The sequence below is a fragment of the Phodopus roborovskii genome, unplaced genomic scaffold (genome assembly GCF_943737965.1).
Source record: "Phodopus roborovskii unplaced genomic scaffold, PHOROB, whole genome shotgun sequence".
Classification (NCBI taxonomy): Eukaryota; Metazoa; Chordata; class Mammalia; order Rodentia; family Cricetidae; genus Phodopus; species Phodopus roborovskii.
Window position 1 is genome coordinate 3,316,588 of NW_026126598.1, and position 23,172 is coordinate 3,339,759.

Genomic DNA, 23,172 nt, shown 5'->3' on the forward strand with positions numbered 1-23,172 from the left:
TGAGCTGACTGTGTAGGGCTGCTTCCATGCCAAGGTGGGAAATGCATCCAGGAACCTCAGGCAGGAAGTATAGACTGAAGGGCTGTAGGACCGGGCAGGACATAAACATCCATCCACATGAACCTATGACCCTGAGATTAAGAGTCTCATGCTCTACCGACTAAGTTAGCCAGGCTTTCTCCTAATCTGGTAGCCTTGCCTATACTTCCTGCCTGGCTATTGGCCAAAACAGCTTTATTCATCAACCAGCAAGAGAAACATATTCACAGCATACAGGGGGCAGGGCAAGGGACAAGGTCTGGAGAAACCTCCATGTCAGTCCTGGTGCCCAGGAGTTATCTTTTCCCACCCCCTTTAGTGGTCATATGGCCAGACAGGCAGAAAACGGCAAATGTGGCTCCCCTGACATCAGCCCTTAGTGCTTGTAGCATGGGCTGTCATCACAGAGCCTGCTAGTCACTTACCTGAGGTGAGAGCTGTCTTTCACCTTAAGTTGGTTTGGGGAGTCTCAAGAAGGCAGACAAGAGATGGAGTCCAGGACCTGGACTGCCTCCCTCTTGGATCCTGACAGTGTGGTGACTTGGTGATCAGCACATCTCTGGTTTACTACAGGCCCAGCTTAGTATCATCTACCTTCTCCTTCACCCATCTTGTGCTTCTTGTGTGTACCTGATACGTTCTTTTTCAGCAAACCACATTTGTCACAGGGTCGGGGAGGCCATAGGTACCTTGTCCAGAGCATACACAGGAGAGGAAGTGTTCCCTCTCTGTGACCTTCTTTCATATAAATGCAAAAAATCCTGTGAAGAAAACCTACTTTTAAAAAAAGTACAAGGATTGCATACATTCACAGTGGTGTAGAGGTCACTCATGAAAACTATTTTCTTTTTCCTTCAGTTGTGTCTGTAGGTCTCAGGTTTGGTGGTAAATGCCTTTACCTGCTGAGCACTCACCAGCCCTAGAAAGGCTACACTGTGACAGGTTAAGACACCAGCACCCAGCTTCTCATAAGATGTAAGGTAAGCTCTGCAGAACTACCTCCCACTCTAGAACGAGGGGTACAGTGCATGTTTTTCATCCCACAGCCTTTCCACCTGCTGTGTGAGAGGCAATAATGCATTTGGACACAGTGACTCTCGCACTTGGCCAAGGGAAAAGGCTGAGCTGGCAGCAGTTTCTGCCATGAAATGAAACTGTAGGGGAAGCCAAACTGAAGCAGAATACAGAGAAATCACCCAGGGAGCTCTTGATGTCATGTTTGAAAAGCTTTTATAAAATTATACAAAACACAGCAACACACGGAACAAACCCCACGTTATGTCAGTAATGATACAAAGGTGGTAACCGGCCCAACAGCTCCCAGCCTTTTCCGCTCACCCCAACCCCCCCCCCCCCCACGCCTCCAGTCTCACCCTACGGAGCCAGGGTCTAGGAATGGATCGGCCTGGTGTGATTCCAATCTCCTGCCAGCTGATTTCAGTAAGGACATGGTGTCCTCAGGATCACTGATGCATGTGCTTAAAAAAGCACATCAGTAGTTCAAGAACTAAGTCCTGCTGACCAAAGAGTCACCCATCTGGGATCTTGGCACTCACGTGGAAGCCCCAAGTGAGTCTACACTACTGACCCAAAGACCTTGGCATCAGCAAGACCTGTGACAAGAAAGACTGAGTGGGACAGATGCTGCCCCTAGGAACCCTCACGCCATTGACCACACTTTCATCTCTAAAGAGAATCCCCTACCCCTTGATGGAAGTGTTTACTAATCTTAAATAAAGGAGATGCTATGAGAAGAAGTAACAGTGTGAGGAATAAGGATGCCAGGCAGCAGAACAGTGGCTGTCCAGGACTCAAAAAGAGAAAGCACGGCTGGCTCAGAAACCTTCAGTGAGAGAAGCCACATTCTCAGCCCCAAGCTGCTCCCCTGGCGGGCCCAGTGCACAGGAGAAGATCACAGTAAGGCACTCACCACACTCATCTGGGCAGAGGGAGGGGAAGCCAGTCCAGACAACATGCAAGTTCAGAAGTTGTGACACCAACGCTCCCTCAATGGGCCTGTTGACACTGCCCTGGCGGTTAGCAGGCACAGAGGCCTTACAGTCTGCAGAACCTGTGAGTATGCTGGCTGGCTGCATCAGGTCCTTGTACTGGCTGGCCCCCCATCCGCTCTGGCTCTCTGGTGGTCGTACTTCACAGACACAATGAGGAAGAGCAGCAGTGTGGCTCCCTGGATGGCAGCCAATAGGAAGAAGTAGTAATGCAGGTGGCAGCTGTTGATGTTCCCTAGGAGCGAGCAGATGCCTCCTGGTGAGTGCACTCCATGGACCGGGCACTTTCGGATTGGCTCTTGGCCACCTGAGAAAGCATTTTGCACTAGCCACCTCCCTCCCAGGGGTTATCCCATCCAGGTGAAAGGAAGGAGGGAAGGCAGATATCCTGGCCCCAGCTCTGACCCTGGGAAGATCCCCTACAGAGCTGAGGAAGGCTTGTAAGGCTGGGTGTTGACTCAGGCCTCTCTGAGAAGGTTCATGATGGTAACTTGCATTCTGTCTCCTCTGAACAATCTGGAGAGAAGCTTCCTGAACTTCTGCTCCTGACTGCGCTGTCTAGGTCACAGCACTCACTTCTGCCTTTCTCTGGTGCTCTCCTGTCACTCCACTTAAAGCCACTGTCTATGTTCAGCACAGGGCAACACTTCTGAAGATGGACTAAGCCCATACCTCATTTCTCTCATCAAATGCTCAGAGTGCTGAGGATAGACAGCATGGTCGTGGGGTTATAAGCCTCCCCAACAGACGGGCAGAATGAGGACATATCCTCCCACTAAAGCAAGACAGATGTTTTTTCAGGTCTTGACCTCTAGTCTCACATACTACCTAGGTAGCCCTGACTGCTGTAATGGATACATCTTCTTGGTCTCACTGTAAAAGCAGCATTACAGGTCAAGGCCACAGACCATGGAGCTCAACAGCTGGGTTGAAAGGTACAGCCTATGGTCTCCACTGTGACTGTACCTACCTGTAAGGACTCAGGCCTGGGTGAAGCAGTGCCAACTGCAATGCTGTCCACCTGGCAAGAACTGCTTAAAAGATCCAGCACCACCACTACTCAGCACTGACCCACGACCAAGATACAGGACAGAATGGCAGGATGACCATCTAGCTCCTGTCCCCATGAGCCATAGGTATCATTCATGTCACCTGGGGGCTGTGCCTGTAATATGTGCACATAAAATAGTAACTGTTTTAAACTAAACAACTAGAATCCTTATCTCTATGATGACCTTTTGGGAAAGCTTGCTCCATGCAGGCTGACTCCACGGCATCCAGAAACAACAAGCCACTCCAGGGCTGTCACCCTTGCAGGTGGATGAGAGCAAGGGTAAGCCTCAAACCAGCTGGCTGATTTTACAACTGACCTCACACAGCTACAGAGTCAGATATAGGCATCCAGGGGAAGGAGGTTTCAGCCTTCTGGGCATTACACCAAGACTTCTAAGAAAGCCAACTCAAGGCCTTGGGAATCCCACAATTTCTAGAGAAAAATTTCTGACTTTCCCTAAGTTATATAATAAAAGTAGATAGGTGCTACCAAGCAGGGCAAATGCTCAGTGTGGCCATTTGCACAGGGAACGTGTACTTATTTAGAAGGCAAGGAATGCTCTAGCTCCTGTTTTACCCACAGCACTGCAGAGCTGCACAGAGAAGCATCCAGCAGACTGATCGAGAACAATGTCTATCCTTCTAACATCCAGAAACCAAGGCTCAATGTCAGGCTGACACAGGAGCTGCCATGCAGGTCTCACTACCTCACTACCTCACTCAGCTCAGGCAGCCTGTGATGTGCTGGACACAGCGGCTGACAAGGCAGTGAGTGCTACGAAATGCAAACTTTATGAAGAAGGTTTGGGTCAATGACCTCTTGGGACAGACTGGGTTCTTCACAGATCCTGCAGCTACGCTGCTTTCCCATCCCAGACATCAGAATCTTACCAAAGTCTGTATGGCTGCTCATCCACCCAATGGCCTTGAGAGACACCAGGGCTAACAGTCCTGAGCCCACAAAGGACCCGATGCCAGAGAAGAAAAAGAAGAGTCCCATGATGGCACTCTGCATGGACTTGGGAGCAGCTGAGTATGCAAACTCCAAACCTAGAGGAAAGGAAAAGGAGGCCACACTGAAATCACCTTGGTCACCATGAGGAGGCCACCCCGAGGAGCCAGCATCCCAGCAGCACCCACAGGCTCCACTGAGATCTGAGAACTCTCTGGAAAACTTCTCCTGGTTGGAGAAGTCAGGGCTCATCTTCATGGTGGCTCTTAAAGCACATCAAGGAAGAGCACCATTCTCATGTAGGATCTTACAACATGGGAACATGTCTCATACCTGAGATGCTAGCATTCAACAGACTGCAGCAGGACTGTTCCAAGTTTGAAGCCACTAGGGCTACAGTGTTAGAGCTTTCTCAAAAAGTCAAGGGTTCAGGGGCTGGAGAGTACTGGCTGCTCTTGCAAAGGACAGGGGTTCTATTCCCAGAACCCACATGGGGGCTCCCAACCATCTGTAACTCCATGGGCTCCACATGCAGGGGTGGAGGGAGTGTGTGTGTGGGGGGGGGGGGACACACCGACCTCTCTCCATACAGACCCTACTTCACAACACAGAATAGGTTCAAGCACCTATAACCTGAGATTCCCAGTGACCAGGTGGAGCAAAGACAAAGCAAAGCCCACTGTCACTAGTCACAGAATTCTGCCGGGGTTTGAGAGGCGAGCCACCAGCACACGCCTCTTTTTTTCTCTCCCTCCCTCCCCAGAATCTGAGCACCACCAGTTCCTCTCTTCCTATTGCTTCAGTAACCCATCTACCCTAATGCCTTGTCCTGTGGAGTCTCACTAGTGACAGAGGCCCATGACAACAAGCTCCAAGTCGGGTTTGCTCCTTCAGGTAAGTCTGCAACGGCAGCACAGCTGTGCTCTGCAGAGGTTGGGGACACACAGGTCAAAAGAAAGCCTCCCACAGCCCCTTTCCTTCCTGCCGGTCATGAACTCATGAAAATATCTTTGGGAACACTAGTTTTGCACAAGACAGGGCAGCTTCAGCCTGAGAATTAAGTAAGCCACAACCGCCTACCCCGCCCCCAACACCAGACACTGCAAGGTTATGTTAGGGTCAGGCCTAGATGTCACCAGCATTCACAGCCTCACCTGCGATACTTGCAAATATCTCACTGATGCCAATGAGCACATACTGTGGGATCTGCCACCAGACTGGCAGGTCAGCAGCATGGTATACCACACCGCCAATGGTCTGGTTGATGGTCTTCTCCTTTACCAGGTCCAGCCTTTTACTCTCTAAGATTCCTGGAATTGAGAAGCGGGTTAGTGGAGTACTAATGTTGTCATTCAGCTAACCCTGCAGTATATTATAGGCATTTGTTCACAATTCTAATAGGTGTAAGAAAGGTGGGTGACCATGACAGATTCCTAGGCAGGTCACACTGAATTTTACAGATTCACTATGTCTAGTTTAACCCTCAAGGGTCTGGAGGGAGGATGCATGAGGGTCTGCATGCAGCTAACTGTCGGGGGGATACCTCCTTCATGACATAGCCACTATGAAGTTACCCATGGTACTGTAAGTAACCAAAGTCCCCAAAGACACCACCCAGGCATAGAAGAAGAAAATGCTGAATTAATTAATGTTCAATCCTTCAAATAAATGGGCCAGTTCTCTAGATGAAGCTCAAAAACTCTTGTCTATGTCCAAGAAAATAGAATAGACTGTGGGCAGAACAGATATGAAGCACCACATGTTAAGGATCTGAGGTACCAGAAGGGCTAGCACAGCAGGACGTAGAGGGGAAGACCTGGGAAACAACCACCAGGAACCTTAGTAACAGTTGGCACTACTTAAAGAACTATGCCATGGTAACCCCTCCTCTGACCCCAAGCCCCCAACACAGGACTAATGATCTCCCTCAACCCTAAAAAGATGAGCCATCACTAACAAACACAAACCTCAGTACTGAAGTAAAGAGCTAGAATGCCACAAGTGACTTTCTCATCACATGGAAATCAAAGGGAAGTTCGGGGCCTGAGTTTGATCCCCACAACACATATGGTAGGGGGAAGTGTAGAACTTATTTAGACAAGTTGACCTCTGATCTCCACACATGTGCTGTAGCCTGCACACATCTACCCACATGCACACAAAATAAAAATATGAAAGTAATAAAATAGACAACAAAACCCTATAGTTAACATAATATACCTATATGTAACAGCAAATTCTCAGCATTGTTTTTTCACTATTAAACAAGAAAGGGGCTGAGAAGATGGCTCAGCAGTTAAGAGCACTTGCTGTTCCTGCAGAGACTAGAATTCTGTCTGCAGGACCCATGAGAGACAGCTCATAACACTGGTTATTCCCGCTCCAGGGGAACCAATGCCCTCCTCTGGCCTGTGTGGGCACTGTACTCACATGCACAAACACACAGAGACAATTAAAAATAAAGGACTGGAGAGATAGCTCAGTGACTAAAAGCATTCACTCATCCTGTTAAAGGCCCAATTTCAGTTCCCAGAACCCACGTCAGGCAGCTCATAATTACCCGTAAATCCAACTCCAGGGATCTAATACTTCTGGCTTCTGTGGGTAGTTGCACTCATGTACATATATACATAAATGAAATCTTTCAAACAAATCTTAAGGCCAGCAGTGATGGTGCATACCTTTAATCCCAGCACTCAGGAGGCAGAGGCAGGCAGATCTGTTGAGGCCAACCTGATCTACAGAGTGAGTTCCAGATCAGCCAGGGCTGCCACACAGAGAAGAAACCTTACCGCCAAAACCCAAACAAATAAGTAACAAAACTTAATCGAACATCTAGAGTAGTGAAATATCAAGGCGTTAATATGAGCTGGGGGGGGACTGTCAAAGTGGGGGTAGGGAGTAGGCATTCCACCAGTGGGAACCTGGGGTCACAATTACTTGCGGCCAACACATGCGCAATGAAGTGTAGTTTATGACTTCACCACTGCCACCAACTGTAAATAAGTAGCAGCTAATCAGAGCCAGCCAGCCAGCCACGCACACACACACACGAGCTCACAGGATTTTGAAAATTCCCACAGAAAGGTCACCAAATATGCAGGGTAGTTAGGGACAAACTTAACATTCACATACATTCCCAGCACCCGCAGAACAATTCAACCATCTGTTTGGTCCAGAGGACCCGACACCCTCTTCTGGCCTCTATGGGTACTGCATGTATTATGTGGTGCACAGATATACATAAAACAGAATGCTGGGATTAAAGGTGTGCTAATAAACTTCAAGTTTAAAAAAAAATAAAACAAAAACAAAAACACAAATTTTTAAGGGGAAAGTGAAACCTAATACAGGGAAACACTTTCTTTTCCCTTAAGCCATTTTGGAAACAAGTCCAAGGCCTACACAATTTGCACCTGTAGGCCTTTAGAGCAAGCTGCCACTGAAGTGTACCAAAAGTCTGTGGCTACTCCTCAGTCGTGGCTACTCCTCAGTCCTTTGCCCTAGAACTGGGGCAGCCTGTGTGTAGCAGCAATGGTTGTCTCCACTCAGCTTGCTGGCCTGTGCCGCTCAACTCCTGACAAGATAGCTCTTTCCTATGATCTTACCACATAACAAGGACAGTTTCTTGGGAAGACAGCTGCACACCATGTGTTCTCAACAAACAGGTCAACAGGCTGCCTGGATACAGCAAATGCCGGACTCTATGAAACACAAACTTTCAGGCACTTTTAAAAAGGGGACAGAGCTTGAAGGGACAATCAAGACACTGGCCTGACACCTGTTTCCTGCATAGATCTACCCAGAGACCACAGGACAGCTCATATGGCCCTGAGAACAACCATTTAGAGAGCCTCAGCCATAAATGAAACTGAAAGAGGCAGTATAGAAACCCATCACAGAGCTCTATGAGAAAATGCCCCTGAAAACAAGAGAGGAAACAAAAGCCCTTCTTAGCATCTACCTGATATAACAGTAGGATGAAGGGTCCACACCCAGGAAGAGATGCTGAGAACAAAGCTAAGCTACAGGAAGTTGAGGCAGAAGGACAGATATTCCTTCCAGCCAAGGACTCCTGAAGACTGTCCTGTGCCCCCAGTTCATGTGCTCTGCTATTTGCAGACTTATAAAGGCAATGTGTCACTCAAACCTCACTTTAATTACATGTTTGAGCAACAGAAAATGCAGTAGCTCTCTCAGTAACCCAGCACCTAGAACATGGACTTAAACTGAGGGCCTGATTTCTTTAAGCCAGTGAAACACCGTATCAGCATCGTGTATTCTGCTGTGATGGCAGAAACATGTTCTTTAAACAGCTGTTCCCTTCAGCAGCACCATGTTCCTGAGATCACACCTGTATGGAAATTTTGTTGTTGTTGTCTCTGCCACTATATTGCTTTTATGCCTCAATATTTTCAAATATTAATGAAAGTAGAACACTCACACTGAAAAGGTGACCTGATCCCAGCCTCATCAGCAAACAGAAACAGTGATGGGAATGAGTGGCTTAGGGCACTGTCCCTTCCATTATTAGTATGGTGAGGGACCTGAGTATGGTGAGGGACCTGAGGAACTAGCTCCTCGGCTGTTGAAACTTTTGTTGGGAGCTTCCTGGGAGCCTTGAACAATCCCACAAAACCTCATTCTTGATGCTAGATACCTGGAGGCTCTAACAACTGTGAGATTCAAAAGCTTCCACATAATCTCCTCCTCTCAGCCTGCAACCCTAAGAGATGTAGGTTTGTCCTCAAATGACATGTGTTAAATGAACATCAGAAGATGAAGACCACGAGCAGCTGCCCAGTGTCTTGAGCACAATACACTAGCAGCTGCATGCTGAATAAGCCAAGCTGGGAGAGGTAGGAGAAGAGAGGCCAAGAGAGATGGTAGCTCACCTGCAGCAAAGGCAGAGCACATGACGAAGAACATCCCCACAGCAATCCTCTTCAGGGAAGATGGGAGCAGGCCATGTCTCCTGAGCACTGGGTCCACTAGCTTATCCTTCAGCGGGATGAGCAGGAGGATGAGGACTGCATCGAACATGGTGAGCCAGGCTGCAGGCAGCTGCACAGAGCACGGCATTAGCTACAGTACAGCAGTTCCCCAAACCACCCACATGTGACCTCCAAGATGCTTCAGCTGGAGCCACTGACTCACAAAGGGTGTTCTGAGCTGGGGGAGGGGGCTGAATCAGGCAGCACTACCATTTAATGGCACTGGTTAACCAACTCTTTGCAGGCTGTAGCCAATCAGGAACTAGTTCTAGTGTCAGTACCCCGGCTACCTGGTGCAGCTGCTGAAAACAAGTCCCGTCACCTCCTGGTCTCTTACCGTGTGATGGGTGGTGGTGATACTTGAGATTTCTGGAATCTTCAAATGAAGACTCTGTAAAACATATGTGGTCTGCATCTGGATAAAGAGAGCAGATGGTTCAGGTAAGCCAGCAGAGCCTCTTCAACCCTGCACACACCCTCCCTCCTCTAGCTAAAGAGGTGACACCACCTCTCAAAATCAGATATGGCAATTACTGGGTCAATGTAGAGTCTCTTTGAGAAGAGCTGCCAGGAAACCAAATGAGAAGCTAGAGGGTCCAGACAACCAGACACACCTCTCAGCTGCCGCTTGGGAAAGGTTTTCCAACATAAAGCAGTCAATCTGAGTCCATGACTGGAAACTGGTGGCTAACCCAGAGCCCTGCACTACAGCCATAAGGCTGGGGAGGCCAGCCACCTGCACACTCACTTGGAAGTACACTGTCCAGTAAGGAATCAGAGCCAAGAACACAGGCACAATCTTGACCAGGGCTTTCACGTCTTCCACTTTGTCCTCTGTGAACGGCCCTCCTCGCGACATCTTACATGAATCAAACAGACTGTGTTTAGAAGATTGCTGAAAGACTCCAAGGCCTTCACTTTGGGAAACAAAATGAAGGAATTAGTTTACTTCTACCCCCCGTGAAAACGCTCTGGTAACAAATCACTTCTGGGGTGGGAAAGCAGCTCTCTGCACTGCTCTGCTTTATGTCCTTCTGTGACTGACTGTACACTGCACACACAGCTCCCATGACTGACCACGGGGCCTTTGGACAGGGAAGCTGTGTCTAATGAAAGCACAGGGAGAGTGTCTCAACCTCAAGCAGCTGCAAGGAGCAGCAATGCAGCCTGGACTTCTAGCCAGCTGACAGCAACCCGTTTCTTGTGACTACACTGGTTTAATCACACATGCATCATACAAGCAGACACTTATGGGACTACAAGGTGACTTGATGGCAGAGAAAGCAACATCTCCCTCTGGGATGAAGGGGCAGTCTGAAGTAAAGAACTGTGATAGGCCCTACAGCAGAGTGATGGGGAACAAGGTACTCACTCCTTCACCTTTATCACAAGCTGTGAAGGCCTACAAGGCTCTTACTGGCCCATTTCGAAGAGGAAGTTAGGCTTATAGGTATATGTCTGGACACCCACACCTCATTCATAGCTGTGGGCCACATTCCAGAATACAATGAATGGCCCTGCCTCTCTGTCTGCAGTTTTTACAAAATGAGTGGGGCCCTTCAGACAGCAACAAGGTCTTTCCCAGCTACATAATGGAATATAGGAAACTGTGCACTGCTGACAAAAACCAACAAAGACACTCAACGGCACGGAGAGTCTCCCAATTTCAGACACTGGAATGGCAGCTGCCTGCACTCAAGTTTATAATCCTAGGCCCTATTTCACTAAATTGTCACATTTTATTTATTTTTTTATGTGTATGGTTTGCCTGTACATATGTTTTAGCTTTGGAGACAGGGTCTCACTATGGAGCCCTAGCTGTCCTGTAACTTGCTACACAACCAAGCAGAGATCTGCCAGTCTCTGCTATAATTAAAACCATGTGCCAACATACCCAGCTTGCCTGCATCTATGTAAAGTGTACTGTATGTATGCCTGGTGCCCTCAGAGTCCAGAGCTGTAGAAGAACAAATCCAGGTCCTTGACAAAAATCAGCAAGTACCCTTAACTGCTGAGCTGTCTCTCCAGCCCCTTATTTTTATCCTACAAAGCTGATACTCAATCTGTATATTCCAAGTTGGGGAAGTTGAGTCTGATGAAGTTAATACCTACTGCCTGGTCAGTACCACAGAGACTAGGTGTGAGGGACACCGAATCACAGGTGCTTTGTCTTCATTTGAGGACATCCCTAACTCCTTCAATTCCTATTTATCTCAAGTCACCACCTGTATCAATGATGAGCACCATCCCACTAATGATAGGTCTCTGAAATACATGGATGCCAACGACCAAATTCCCTTGGCACCAGGACTTTCTAGGTCAGAGACCCTCAGTGTTGTGTATCACTAAAATACTTTAAATCTGATAAACCAGGGTATCGCTAAAGCAGTGGTTCTCAACCTGTGGATCACAACCCCCTGGGGGGGGGTTGAAGAACCTTTTCACAGGGGTCACATATCAAGATACCCTGTATAACAAATATTTACAATATAATTCATAACACTAGCAAAAAGTACAGTTTTTGAATGAAATAGCAATGAAAATAATTGTATGGTTGGGGGTTACTACAACATGAGGAACTGTATTAAAGGGTTATAGTGTTAGGAAGGTTGAGAACCACTGCCTTGAAGCTTCTCAATCACCAAGTGAGGTGGCACATGTTTAACCCCAACACTAGGGAGGTTGAGGCAAGAGAATCATTCCTATAGATATGAAGCCAAGTACACAGCCAGCCTGAGCTACATGAGACCCTGCCTCAGAAGAATAGAAGTTCCTAGTACACCTGCATGATTAGTACTCTATGCTATGACATTAAAAGAGCCCCACAGTCAGACAAGAGCCTGCTGCTCCTCCCATGAAGGTTGTGACTCAGTTTCCTTGTATTTGTGTATAGCCTAAGTGTCCAGGCTCTGAAAGGCTAGGTGCACGGTTATGTTACCCTTGCATTGTCACAAACTCCACACAAAGGCACTCAAAAAAAAAAAAAAAAAAAAAAAAAAAAAAAGCCTCTGGGCCAACTCTAGTATATGGTATGACGATATGACGATGCTAATTCAGACTGTCAAATCTCATCTAACATCAGTACCACATCTCCCTCCAAACACATCAAGCTAGATCACACACAGGGACAGAGCCAAGAGTCAGACCCATGGAAAACAGCTGTGACACTTCCTGGACTCTTCAATCCTATTCCAAGCACCCCCAGTAGCACAGTGAAGAGCTCCATCAGGTAGTAGGCTGCTGAGAGCCTTGCATACCTCACTATATTGAGACCTTACAACAATCCTAAGAGCTGTCCAGCTCCCCTGGGCAAACATCAACGTCAGGCATTGTAAGGTTTCTGAACCACCAGGTCCACACCAAATTCAAACAACTTAGCTGACTTTCAAGCCTTTCTACTTACTTTTGCCCCAAAGACTTCCAAAGCTGAAAATTAAAAGGAAGCCAGGCTACTCAGTCTCACCCTTCCTGTGCTATGTGTGCACTGAAACCCCACAGGTCCTGGAGTAATGCTGGATCCTGGCTGAAAGGCTCTCATCAGGGCTGTCTGCAAAAGGCTGTCCTGTACCCATGGCTAGTGATCTAGATTAGAAACAGCTGTAGTCTGCCACACTGCTTCTGTCTGGCTAAAGTAAGGCCCTACCAAACACCAGGATCTGCTGGAGCTAGGTGACATCAGCTTTGCAAGTTCCTCAATACTAGTCCTCTCCAGACAGGATCTGAAAGCTGACAGAGCAAACTGCCTTCCCAGCAGGTTCACAAAGGAGGCTGAGATAGCCAAGTTTCACACAAGGAATTCATGTGCCATCAGCAGAACCACAGGAGTCAGTCTGTGTAGCTTCAGGTCTGCCACACAGAGGCAGGTGGACACAGACAGGTGGGGATGTGCATATTAGCCTGCAGAACACTTTCACAACCAGGGCCATCCCACAGGAGGCTCTAAGGGCAAGGAGTCCATCTCGCTCAGTAACTACTGGAAATCCTCAGGCTCAGCAAATCACAGGGAGGGAGCTGACCACCAGGATCCAGGAGCTTCCCTGAACTTTGATTTTCTCTATGCTTTGACTGCTCTGGTGGCTACAGTACTGCAGTCTGTCTTATGTCACAACCACAGTCAAAGGACCAGTTTACACAACAGCCTGCAGAAAACACAGAAGCATCTAAGTCCTTCTTTAGCTGATTTCTGGACTTCATTAATCTGCAAAGAGCAGGACCATTGGTCACCAGGAGCATCAGAAAGGGGGAGATCTCAGAACATGGCTGTCTCTAAAAGCTCCAGGCTTGGGACAATCAGCACTGAGGTTGTGCAAGCCCCATTCAAGGGTAAATGGGTCCCTGAGTGCATCTCAAACTATGTTTTCGTGCCTCTCCATCAAAGAGTAGCTGCTATGGCCATGGATGAGGGACACTATGCTGACAAGTGAGAGCAACAGCTTCCCTTAGAGATAAGCACTGACAATGTACACAGCCTAAGTTCTCATTAACACACTTCTGTGTCTAAAGCACATGATGTGTCTCCATGGTACCCTCTGTAAACCCCTACCTTCAAAATCTGTCACTCAGCAACAAGGCATCCTTCACCCATGCTGGCAGTGAGGAAGGTGGGCACAGAGTACTGAACTCAGGGTTCTACTAATTAAACGGGAGGGTTTACACCACAAACTTTCTGAATGAAGCCGGCTTGGAGATCAGACACACAAGATACACATCCCAGAGTTCATCTGGTACTTTATCTGCAGGGAGCAAAAAGTTGTGTGACTCACCCACTTCTCCGCTGCCCACCTCTCCAGGAGCAGCAGCTGTAGGTCAGAATCCTGAACATGTCAGTGAAGGCGCTGCCATCAGGGGGCTTGGTGATGAAGACACTCTGGCCACAAAGGAAGACCAGGAAAGCGATGGCCACGCAGACAGTGGGAATCAGGTAGCCCGTTAGAAAGCTTACATTCTGCTGAATATAGGCAATGCCTCCTAATGACAGGATTGCTCCCAAATTAATGCTCCAGTAAAACCAATTGAAAAATCTCCGAGTAGCTTCTGGACCACGATCTTTGACCTAAAGTAACAGGGAAGAGAATGCATAAGAACATGTAATCTTCTACACTTTTCATTTATTCTCTAAACAAGCTTTATTGTTTTCAAAACTTAAATGACCACCCAACACCCACAGCAGCTACAAGGCCTGCCACCACACCAAGCACCTACTCATCTCCTTGATGAGAGCAGATACAAGGTGTCTCAAGCCCCTGCCCTCAGCAGACAGAAGGACAGTATCAAAATGCTGTTTACAGGTTCAGCCAGTCTCCTGACAAAAGTCATCTTGTACTCAGTCACTCCAGGAGCTGGAGGCCTCTCCAAATGCCAGCAAGTCCTAGTGTTCAAAGTAAGCTGAGCACCTACCTTAAAGTCAGCAGGAATGATCCTTAAAACGAGATCCAGAACCTACCACCCAGCCCAGCAGAATCATCATCTTGGACTATCAGGAGCCTGCATGCTACACATGTCCAGGTGACTGCTCAGCACAGTTATATGGAGCACCAGGCCTCACTGAACTTAACACAAGTACTATGAGGTCCTGCCAAGCAGGCTCTGATCCCATACACAGCAAGGCTTGCTCAGAGGCAAGGCACCACCATGGGGCCCAAGCATCAGTCTTTGATAAGTCAACCACTACGCTGTAAGCATAGTAAACAGTTAAAATCACAAACTAGCTTTAGATTAGAAAGATTATCTAGTGGTGCACACCTGTAATCCCAGCATTTTGAGAGACAGGAGCAGGGAATCATGAACCAGAGCCTGGCCTGAACTACACAAACGATCTCATCAACACTCAAGAAATGTTCAAAGTCTGCCCCAAGCTAGCTTGGAGCAAACCCCCTGGGCAATCCTGCAGAACCTGATGGGTGGTAGCTGGGCTTCTTCCACCTGTACTTTTAACATCTACAAAGACACTCTGAGGAGGGGCCTGGACCCAGTCAGCATCATTCTGGACAGTTTCATTTCACAAATTGTCTTTAAAAAGCCCACATAAAGACACACTTCACTAGCCTCATCCTTAATGGATGAAAAGGGTTAAAAATTAGTTCCAGAGCACACCTGTCTTCTGGTACATAGAGCAATCTCACCTGCCTAATACCAAGCTTTAAATGGGAGCAAAGCTGCCAATTACGACATGCAGTAAGGCTTCTACTTGGCACTCATGATTCCAGAGTATTTAAGATTAAGGTGACGGTGCAAACTATACAGTCAAAATTGACCATCCCTTGACAATTTATTAAACTCCAAATAATAGCTACACCACTGGCAACTCCTATGTTTGAATTTAGTCAGATAGTCATGTAAAATTGAAAAATCCAAGTTGTTCATCTTTTCTTTTTTTCAGGGCTAGGGAGTGAACACAGTTCCTTGCAAATATTAAGTAAGCCCTTTTAATACTAACTGACATCTAGCCCCCAAATGAAACAACCAACCATAATCATTTTGTTGTCCTACACACATCGGTTCTGAACTATAACAGCGGGCATCAATGCTACAGTTTATATTCAGTTTCTTACAGTGGAGGCACAACGCCTTTAAATGTGACCCAACAGTGGACATCAATGTCGATGACACAGTGGAGACAGACCAGAAGAAAGAAAAAAACACGAGCAGAGAAATAGAGAAAATAAAACTCAAAGTATGCACATACATACTTTTTGTTTTGTTTCTAGAGACAGGGTTTCTCTGTATAGCCCTAGCTGTCCTAGAACTGGCTCTGCAGACCAGGCTGGCCTCAAACTCAGAGATCCACTTGCTCTGCCCCACCCCCAGTGCTGGGATTAAAGGTGTACCACCACCACCCAGCTCTTTATTCTTTACATATACACTATAATTTGTATGTAAATATCACATATACATATCATTGTTTTGACAACCCTGAAAGAAGCCAGTTTAAACAAACAAAAAAAACAAAACAAAACAAAAACAAAAAAAAAAAAAAAACTGTAAAAGCACCTCTTGGAAATGGGATCAGTTGCCCAGACTGGCTTCAAATTCCTGAGCTTATATGATTCCCCCTACTTCAACTTCTAGAACAGCTGGAACTATAGACATGGACCACAATGCCCAGCAAATGACAGGACACATTAGATACTAACTGAAATGTTCAAAGCCCTTGCCATTACACATCACAGGACCACATACATCTCCTCATTCATAGAAGCAGCTCATCCTCCAAAACAGTAAGGAAATACTTGCTGAACTGGCCTGACAGAACCCTAACCTTTAGAGTCCTTATGTTCTTTGTAAATTTGGTGGTCAACTGACTTCACTGTCCAAGACTTACTTCCAGGGCCTCAGTAGCCACACGGCACCCATCAGCACACAAACAGAACTGCTGCTGACTGAACAGTCACATGCCTCTCTGTCCTTGGCCAAAGGCCACAGCTTCCCCATATATCAGTCTCATAACATCACCACATGCCCTGCCAAGGCTGAGCAAGTTCCCCATAGCCCCTCCCACCCCATGAAAACACTGTAGCCAAATGGAGAGTAGAGGGCAGCAGGTGAGAAGGGAGTACAGGTTCAAACTGGAGAATGGTTTAGATTCACAGGAGTCTAACCTCTCCCCATTGGGACAAACACCATTCTGGGTGTCCTGACTCATGCTTCAGCATAATCCCAGCACTCAGAATCTCTGCTGAAGCAAAGAATGCCTAATGTCAACAAAGGTGTCTGACTCAAAACTAAAGCAAATCACAGTGCTGTCTGCTCTACCTGCATGATAGCTTCTTCCTCTTAGGGTCTCAAGTAACTCAGGCTGGGCTCCAACTCCCTATGTAGCTGAACCTCTGATCCTCCTGCCCTGCCTTCCAAGCACGGGAATCATAGTCAAGCATGTAGAACTCAGTTCACTATCTCAAATATCACCAACCAAGAATGATCATGACCTTTGGCAACTGGTAACCACTGGGAAAAGCAAAGAGCAAATTCTGCCTTAAAATGAACCACCTTTGAGAGTGACTGTTCTCAGATTTGCACTCCTCACTTTGGAGTGACCTGGTACTCCTGCTCACAGCCACAGCCAGGCTCATCTATCACAGGAGAAAGGCACTCCCAGCCATAGAAGCAGAAGCACCGAAAAGACAGCAGCAGACACTCCTCTAACAGGGGAGGGCCAGCAAGAACTGACCCAGACAGAAAACATCGGCAGAGCACCCTTCCAGCCATCTGGCTTCTGCAAAGCAGCTGACTCGTTAGGAACAAAGGAGGCCTTGAAATCTCACTCAAAGAACAGTCATGAGGCAGTAGACAGCAAGTGCCTCCTTATTACCAAGCGGAGGCAGGCGGATCTCTGTGAGTTCAAGTTCCAGGACAGCCTCCAAAGCCACAAAGACACCCTGTCTGGAAAAGCACCCCACCCCAAAAAAAACACCCCCACAAACAACAAAAAATTCCCAGTTTCCTGCTAAATATGTAACTTACTTACAGATCACAAGATAAACCTAAGTACCTAAGTGTGGCCCACAGTCTCTTGTATACTCAGAGCTGTAAAGCCACCATTGCCCTGCTAGATGTTCAGCCTCCTTCTCTTACTGCTGCATTCCCAACACCCCTGGGAACCTAACCTCTTGCAGCAGGTGAGGAGCATATTCACAAAGACTGACTGCACTGAGCTCAGCCATTCATCAATAGAGGGGCCGCACCTTATTTTTCACTTAAACATTTCAAAGTTACAGTAATTGTTAAAACCATAACATCCTGGAGCAGCACAATGAGATGGCTCCACAGGTAAAGACATTTTCAGCAAGCTTGAAAACCTGAACTAACTCCATTCCCAGAATCTGAATGACAGGATCGAGAACTCCCTCTTACAGACTGTTGTGACCTTACACCATTGCCATGAAAACACAGACAGACACACAGACACAGACAGATACACAGACAGATACACACACACACACACACACACACACACACACACACACGTAAAACCACTCAGAAGGCAAAAGCAGGTAAAGTTCTGTAAGTTCAAGGCCAAACTAGTCTACAGAGTTCCAGGCCAGCCAGGGATACACAGAGAGACATGTAAACAGAACAGAAACAAACATGTAAACAAGTGTGTTGACACGCACCCTACACACACATACCTTTGACTGAATCTCCTAAAAATACTACTCTTCTATGTAACAAAGGTACAACCACACCTAAGAACATCACCCCTACCATCTAGTGTGCAGTCCATAGTTCAAGTACACTAAGTACCCAAAACAAAGGCTTTAAAAAGACAAATGGATGGGGTACACATGCCCAAAATTCCAGCACTCAGGAGGCAGCAGTCAGAGAACAATCATGAGTTTGATCTACACATGGAATTCTAGGCCTGCCTGGTTACAGGGCAAGAACAGACCTCAAAAACCAAAACAAAAATCAGTGGAAGCCCAACAAGGTGGCACACACTCCTCACAACAGTGTTCAGAGGCTGATATAGGTTGGAAGGACTGTCTGGGATACTTAGTGAGTTTATAAAGGCAGCGTGGGTTACACAGAAAAACCCCAGGCCAAAAAATAAATAAATAGAATGGCCAAGGATAGCGAGGGATTGACATGACTTGTGCAGAGGCATGAGTATAAGGAGTGCAAGGTCATCTACTAGTGAATTAGAAGCCAGACTCTCAAAAATATAGCAAAATAAAAAACCCACAAACAGAAAACCAAACCAAACCAAAGTGACCATACCCAAAGTGGCTGTCAAGTTTCTCTAGGGTTCTGGCATCTAGAAGGGTCTCTTCCCCAGGTAGTAATAAGTGTGGAGATACTGAAGACGATTCCAAGTACTCTGTGAGAGAGCATCTATTCTTAGCTATAGTGAAGTATGCACACTGGGTCCCACTCCCAGTGACCCTCACAGGAGCCATTCACACTCTTGTTAGGGGGTGCTAATCAATGGTCAACTATCAACTGGAGAACACTGACTCTAAGACACTGCATTCAATCTGCTCCCTCAGCACTTGCTGAGCACTTGGGCCCTGAGAGACACAGTCACCCCAAGCATACTACAATCAAAGATTCTCAAACTGTGTGTGTGTGTGTAACCTGGGAACAGTAACAGGTTTCTAAATGTACAAGGACCAAAACTTATTCAAACTCAAATGGGCAATGGACCCAAAATGTTCCTGGCAGTGCTTGCTCTGAGATCTTTCCGTCTTGATTCTGCACAAGTAACACCCACACTACATGTCACACATTGATACACCTTATGACTACAACAAATGATGCCTGACAATCCCTAGGTAGATTAGAGGGAGGGAGTATAGTATAGGCTACTCTGTACTATGAGCTGCACTGTTTCCACTGCACAGAGAACATTTTTTTCTGCTCTAGAAGCACAATGGCTTAATTTCAAAGAGCCAAGACTTGGAATATTTTCCTACCAGCTATCACACCTCAGCTTTCAAGGATGGAGCTATGACTTTGGACTGTATCAAGTTTTGTGTAAACACCCATCTCGTTACTATGCAAATTGATTTCATCTCTAATAAATGGTAAGTTATTCATACAGCAAAGATCTGATTTGCAACAAATTAATGACTTGGTTGATATCAGTTAATGTTTCATTTGGACATCTATTTTAGACTCTCAGAGTCACATAAGTTCTCAGGTGAAAGGTGTTTGCAAGTACAAAGTCTAGGAAACCATGTATACCCCATCAAGCTCAAACCATGCCAACACCAACAATGAGGATGCTTAATCAGAGCCTTGCATGGTATGGTCAAGTTTGCTGCTTACTTTCCTGTTGCTGTGATAAACAACCCGTTGAAGGCAACTTACAGAAGGAAGGGTTTATTTTGGGCTTAAAGTTTCAAAGAGATAAGAGTCTACTATAGAAGCAGATATGCTGGCTATAGAACAGCAGCTCCCATCTCAAAGCCCACACCCCAGTAACATCCTTCCTCCAGCAAAGTCATGCCAAATCCTCCCCAGTCACCAACTTGTGGACCAAGTATCAGAATATGTGAATTTATGAGGGCCATTTCATGCAAACCACCACACCTAGGCTTAAAGGACAGAGCTAATGTGCTTTTGGCCCTGTATCTTCACCGTGCACTAGTGGGACAGAGGCCAAGGCCCTGAGTCTGGGCTTGGAACCGCCCGTGTGAGAAGCACCTTTCTGAATTCAAAGTGGCAACTACTTTTTTGCTTATATTTTACTTTTGTGACCCCATAGTCTTGCTCTGCCGCCTGTAACAGCCTAGAACTGTATTGTCTGAGCTGGCCTTGAGCTTGTGGCAATTCTTCTGCCTCAAAATCTTAAGCACTGAGATTACTACTACTTCTAATACAGTTGAGATGTGTCCTCACTGAATTGGTCAACCTCATAACCATGTAAACAAGGCTTCTGAACATGGCCCAGTCTTATATTCGTGGTGCTACTCTGAGCAAATGATCTCATCTTGGTGACTTAAATTTCAGGCACTCAAGGATCAGCCAACACCCAAGGATCAAGTTCCCTGCAACTCACAAATAATCCTACTGGCCCCTTACCACGTCTGAGACCATGCCTTTATGAGAAGCCACTGTCTTCACTCTAGACCACAAGACTCTCAAATCAGACCAGCTGCAGTCACCCACCTGCCACACAAAACCCACTCTCTGTGGCAGCCACCTAAAATCTTTCTGCAATGGAACAACGCTGCATTAGGTTTTAGGAGACATCTGTCCCCAGTGACTACTCAATTCTACAAGTCTAGGGGAAGCAAGGGGGGATGAGTAAGCAGGAGAGAGCAGGAGCTTTAAAAGTTTTATCCATGGAGCCTGCCACTCAAGCCAAACATAATTTCCACTGCTTACAAAACACCTTATTTGCATTTGACCACCAGATCTATTCTTAGTCTGTGCGAGCCCTAAAAAGGGGAAGCTGAGCAGATGTGGCACCCAGGCACTAGATCACTTCTGCTCTCCAAAGCTCTGGCTCTTCCTCCTCCTCTATCTCTTGGTCTTGGTCACAGCAGCGGCATGACACTGAACTTTCCTACCCAGCCCACTCCAGAACAATGAAGACGAAACCGAAGTACTTGCCCATAACTCTGTAAATGGGAAACTAGGGTGGAGACAGTCCTTTGTACATGCCTGCCCTCCAAGCCTCTAACAACTTCAACCTTTTTTTCTTTCAGACCTCAACCCAAGTGACTGCACCATTAGAAAATTCCCTTCACTTTAAAACCGCCCTAGCCATCACTTCACACACAGGTGAAGCCCATCCTACCACCCAGCTCACACCTGTTTTTACAGTTTTCTCCTGTCTACTCCAGGGGCTCCACCCAAACTGAAAGCCAAGGTGCCCCAGAGCAGAGGGTGGGTGTGGTTCCCTCCCCTCCTTCAGTCCCCTACTGGATGCAAGGACAGATGTGGATACAGGTTCCCGTGGGAGAGTGGGAAGCTTCCCTCTTCATTAGTCATGAACCTCTTTCGAGGTGTGGAATGGGTACTCATGGGCTTCCTTCTCACCTGGATTAGGAGCCTTGCTCTCCCCCTAACCCACTCAGCAGGTGGATTTCCTCCCCACTTCACAAGAAAGTCCCTTCAGGTCCGGTCTCCCTCCTCCACTAAGTAGGTATCAGAGGCAGGTGACCTTCTCTGCACTACAAGAGTTTCCCTGACCCAGAAGGCTTCCCCTCCATAGCCTTAATCTTTCTCTACGAGATATGAGGTGCAGGTGAACGGCTTGGGGGGGGGGGGGTTGGTGGGCAGCTCCCTGCTTTTCCACCAGTCGCGCAGTCAAGGCGGGGTGTTTGGATATGTGGGGTGGCTCGTTCTTTCCATCAGTGGAGAAGCCTGGGGGGGGGGGGCACGCGCAGGTTTGCAGAGTACACGGGCGCGGTCCCCGTGCCCTCAGCGTGGCGCATCTAGTGCCAAGCCAGGCAGAGGCTCAGGCAGGCGTGGTGCACCGCAGGTGCAAGAGCTAAACAGGGAGGACAGGGACGGGTCCGGCTCACCTGGTCCGCGCCGAAGGGCGTGATGTTAGCCTTGACCGTGGCCACACCGAGTCCCACGAGCACGAGCCCCGCGAAGGTGGCGGGAGCGCAGCGGCGCGCGGCGGCATAGGGACACACCGCCGTCCCGTTGGGGAAGGGCGCCGAGCAATTGCGGACGAGCTCGGGGCTCGGGTCCCCGCAGAGCGCGGCGCGCGAGCGGGGCGCGGCCAGCAGCGGGAAGGCCAGCATGCCCAGCAAGTAGAGCGCCAGGCTGAGCAGGATGGCGCGCGCCCGGCCGAGCAGCGCGTCGGCGAGCCAGCCCCCGAAGGGCGAGCCCAGGTAGGTGAGGCCCATGAAGAGCAGCAGCGCCTGGCTGGCCTGCGCGCCCTCCCAGTTGAACGGCGCGCCATTCAGGAACAGCACCAAGTTGGCCGTGATGCCGTAAAAGGCGGCGCGCTCCAGCAGCTCGGCCAGCAGCACCGCCCCGCAAGCGGCGCGCCGCCCCGCAAACACCCCGGTCGCCGCCGCCGCCGCCGCCGCCCGCCGCGAGCCAAGAAGCGGGACCCGCTCACCCTCCATGGCTCGCCAGCTCCCTGAGGACCGGGTTGCCGAACTCTCGCGAGAGTGCGCTCCCCGTCCTCTCTATTGGGCAAGAGGGGAGCTTCCGGTCCCGCCCCGGAAGTGGGACAAAGCGTGGCGGCAGCTTGTTGCCGAGAAGGCTGTAGGTACTGCGGTTCCCGTTGCTGGAAGAGTTCCATGGGGAAACTCGGGCTCTATGCTCCAAGGTTCCGGCACCAAGGTGGTGTCCTAATCCAGGGTCACCCGTGTCTAACTCTCCCCTACTTCCATCTTCTCAGGTGCCCGGGGTCAATCAAGTCTAAGCCTTAGACCTCTGAAAGTCTCAGCATTCTCTTCCTATCCTCTAGCTTTTCTCTCTTCTCAGTCTGTATTCAGCTGGAGTCTGCAGCTCACCCCTGCTTGATCCAGCAATGGCAATCCCAAACCCTGCTCTTTCAGAAGAACCCACCAAAAAAGCCCAGCTCTGCGGTGGCGGTGGTGGCTCCTACCCTAGCAGTTGCTAGTTAAAGTCCCTTCCTTTGGACCGGCCATGTGGTTTTCTCCTTCCCTCTTCTCCCACCTCATCTCTGGGGACTGAAGGGTCACTTGGGAGTGTT

General features: G+C 48.1%; 1 protein-coding gene across 1 annotated transcript; it reads right to left on the bottom strand.

The window, feature by feature from the left end:
• Positions 1-1,405: 1,405 nt before the first annotated feature.
• Positions 1,406-22,576, bottom strand: Slc15a4 (solute carrier family 15 member 4). The gene is made up of 8 exons (XM_051204910.1): positions 22,019-22,576; positions 13,811-14,100; positions 9,796-9,964; positions 9,385-9,462; positions 8,949-9,117; positions 5,208-5,363; positions 3,993-4,151; positions 1,406-2,283 (listed from the first exon to the last, which is right to left on the bottom strand). The coding sequence occupies exons 1-8, from the start codon at positions 22,574-22,576 to the stop codon at positions 2,135-2,137; spliced, it is 1,728 nt and encodes a 575-aa protein (XP_051060867.1). The 3' UTR covers positions 1,406-2,134.
• Positions 22,577-23,172: the final 596 nt, after the last annotated feature.

What these genes read in the sequence shown, in the direction of transcription:
- Slc15a4 (XM_051204910.1), bottom strand. Translation starts at nt 22,576, where the DNA reads ATGGAGGGTGAGCGGGTCCCGCTTCTTGGCTCGCGGCGGGCGGCGGCG. An exon ending in GGTGGGCAGCGGAGAAGTGG is followed by an intron (nt 9,965 to 13,810) that starts GTGAGTCACACA and finishes TGTTTCCCAAAG; the next exon opens with TGAAGGCCTTGGAGTCTTTC. An exon ending in GAGCAGCCATACAGACTTTG is followed by an intron (nt 2,284 to 3,992) that starts GTAAGATTCTGA and finishes GCTCGCTCCTAG; the next exon opens with GGAACATCAACAGCTGCCAC.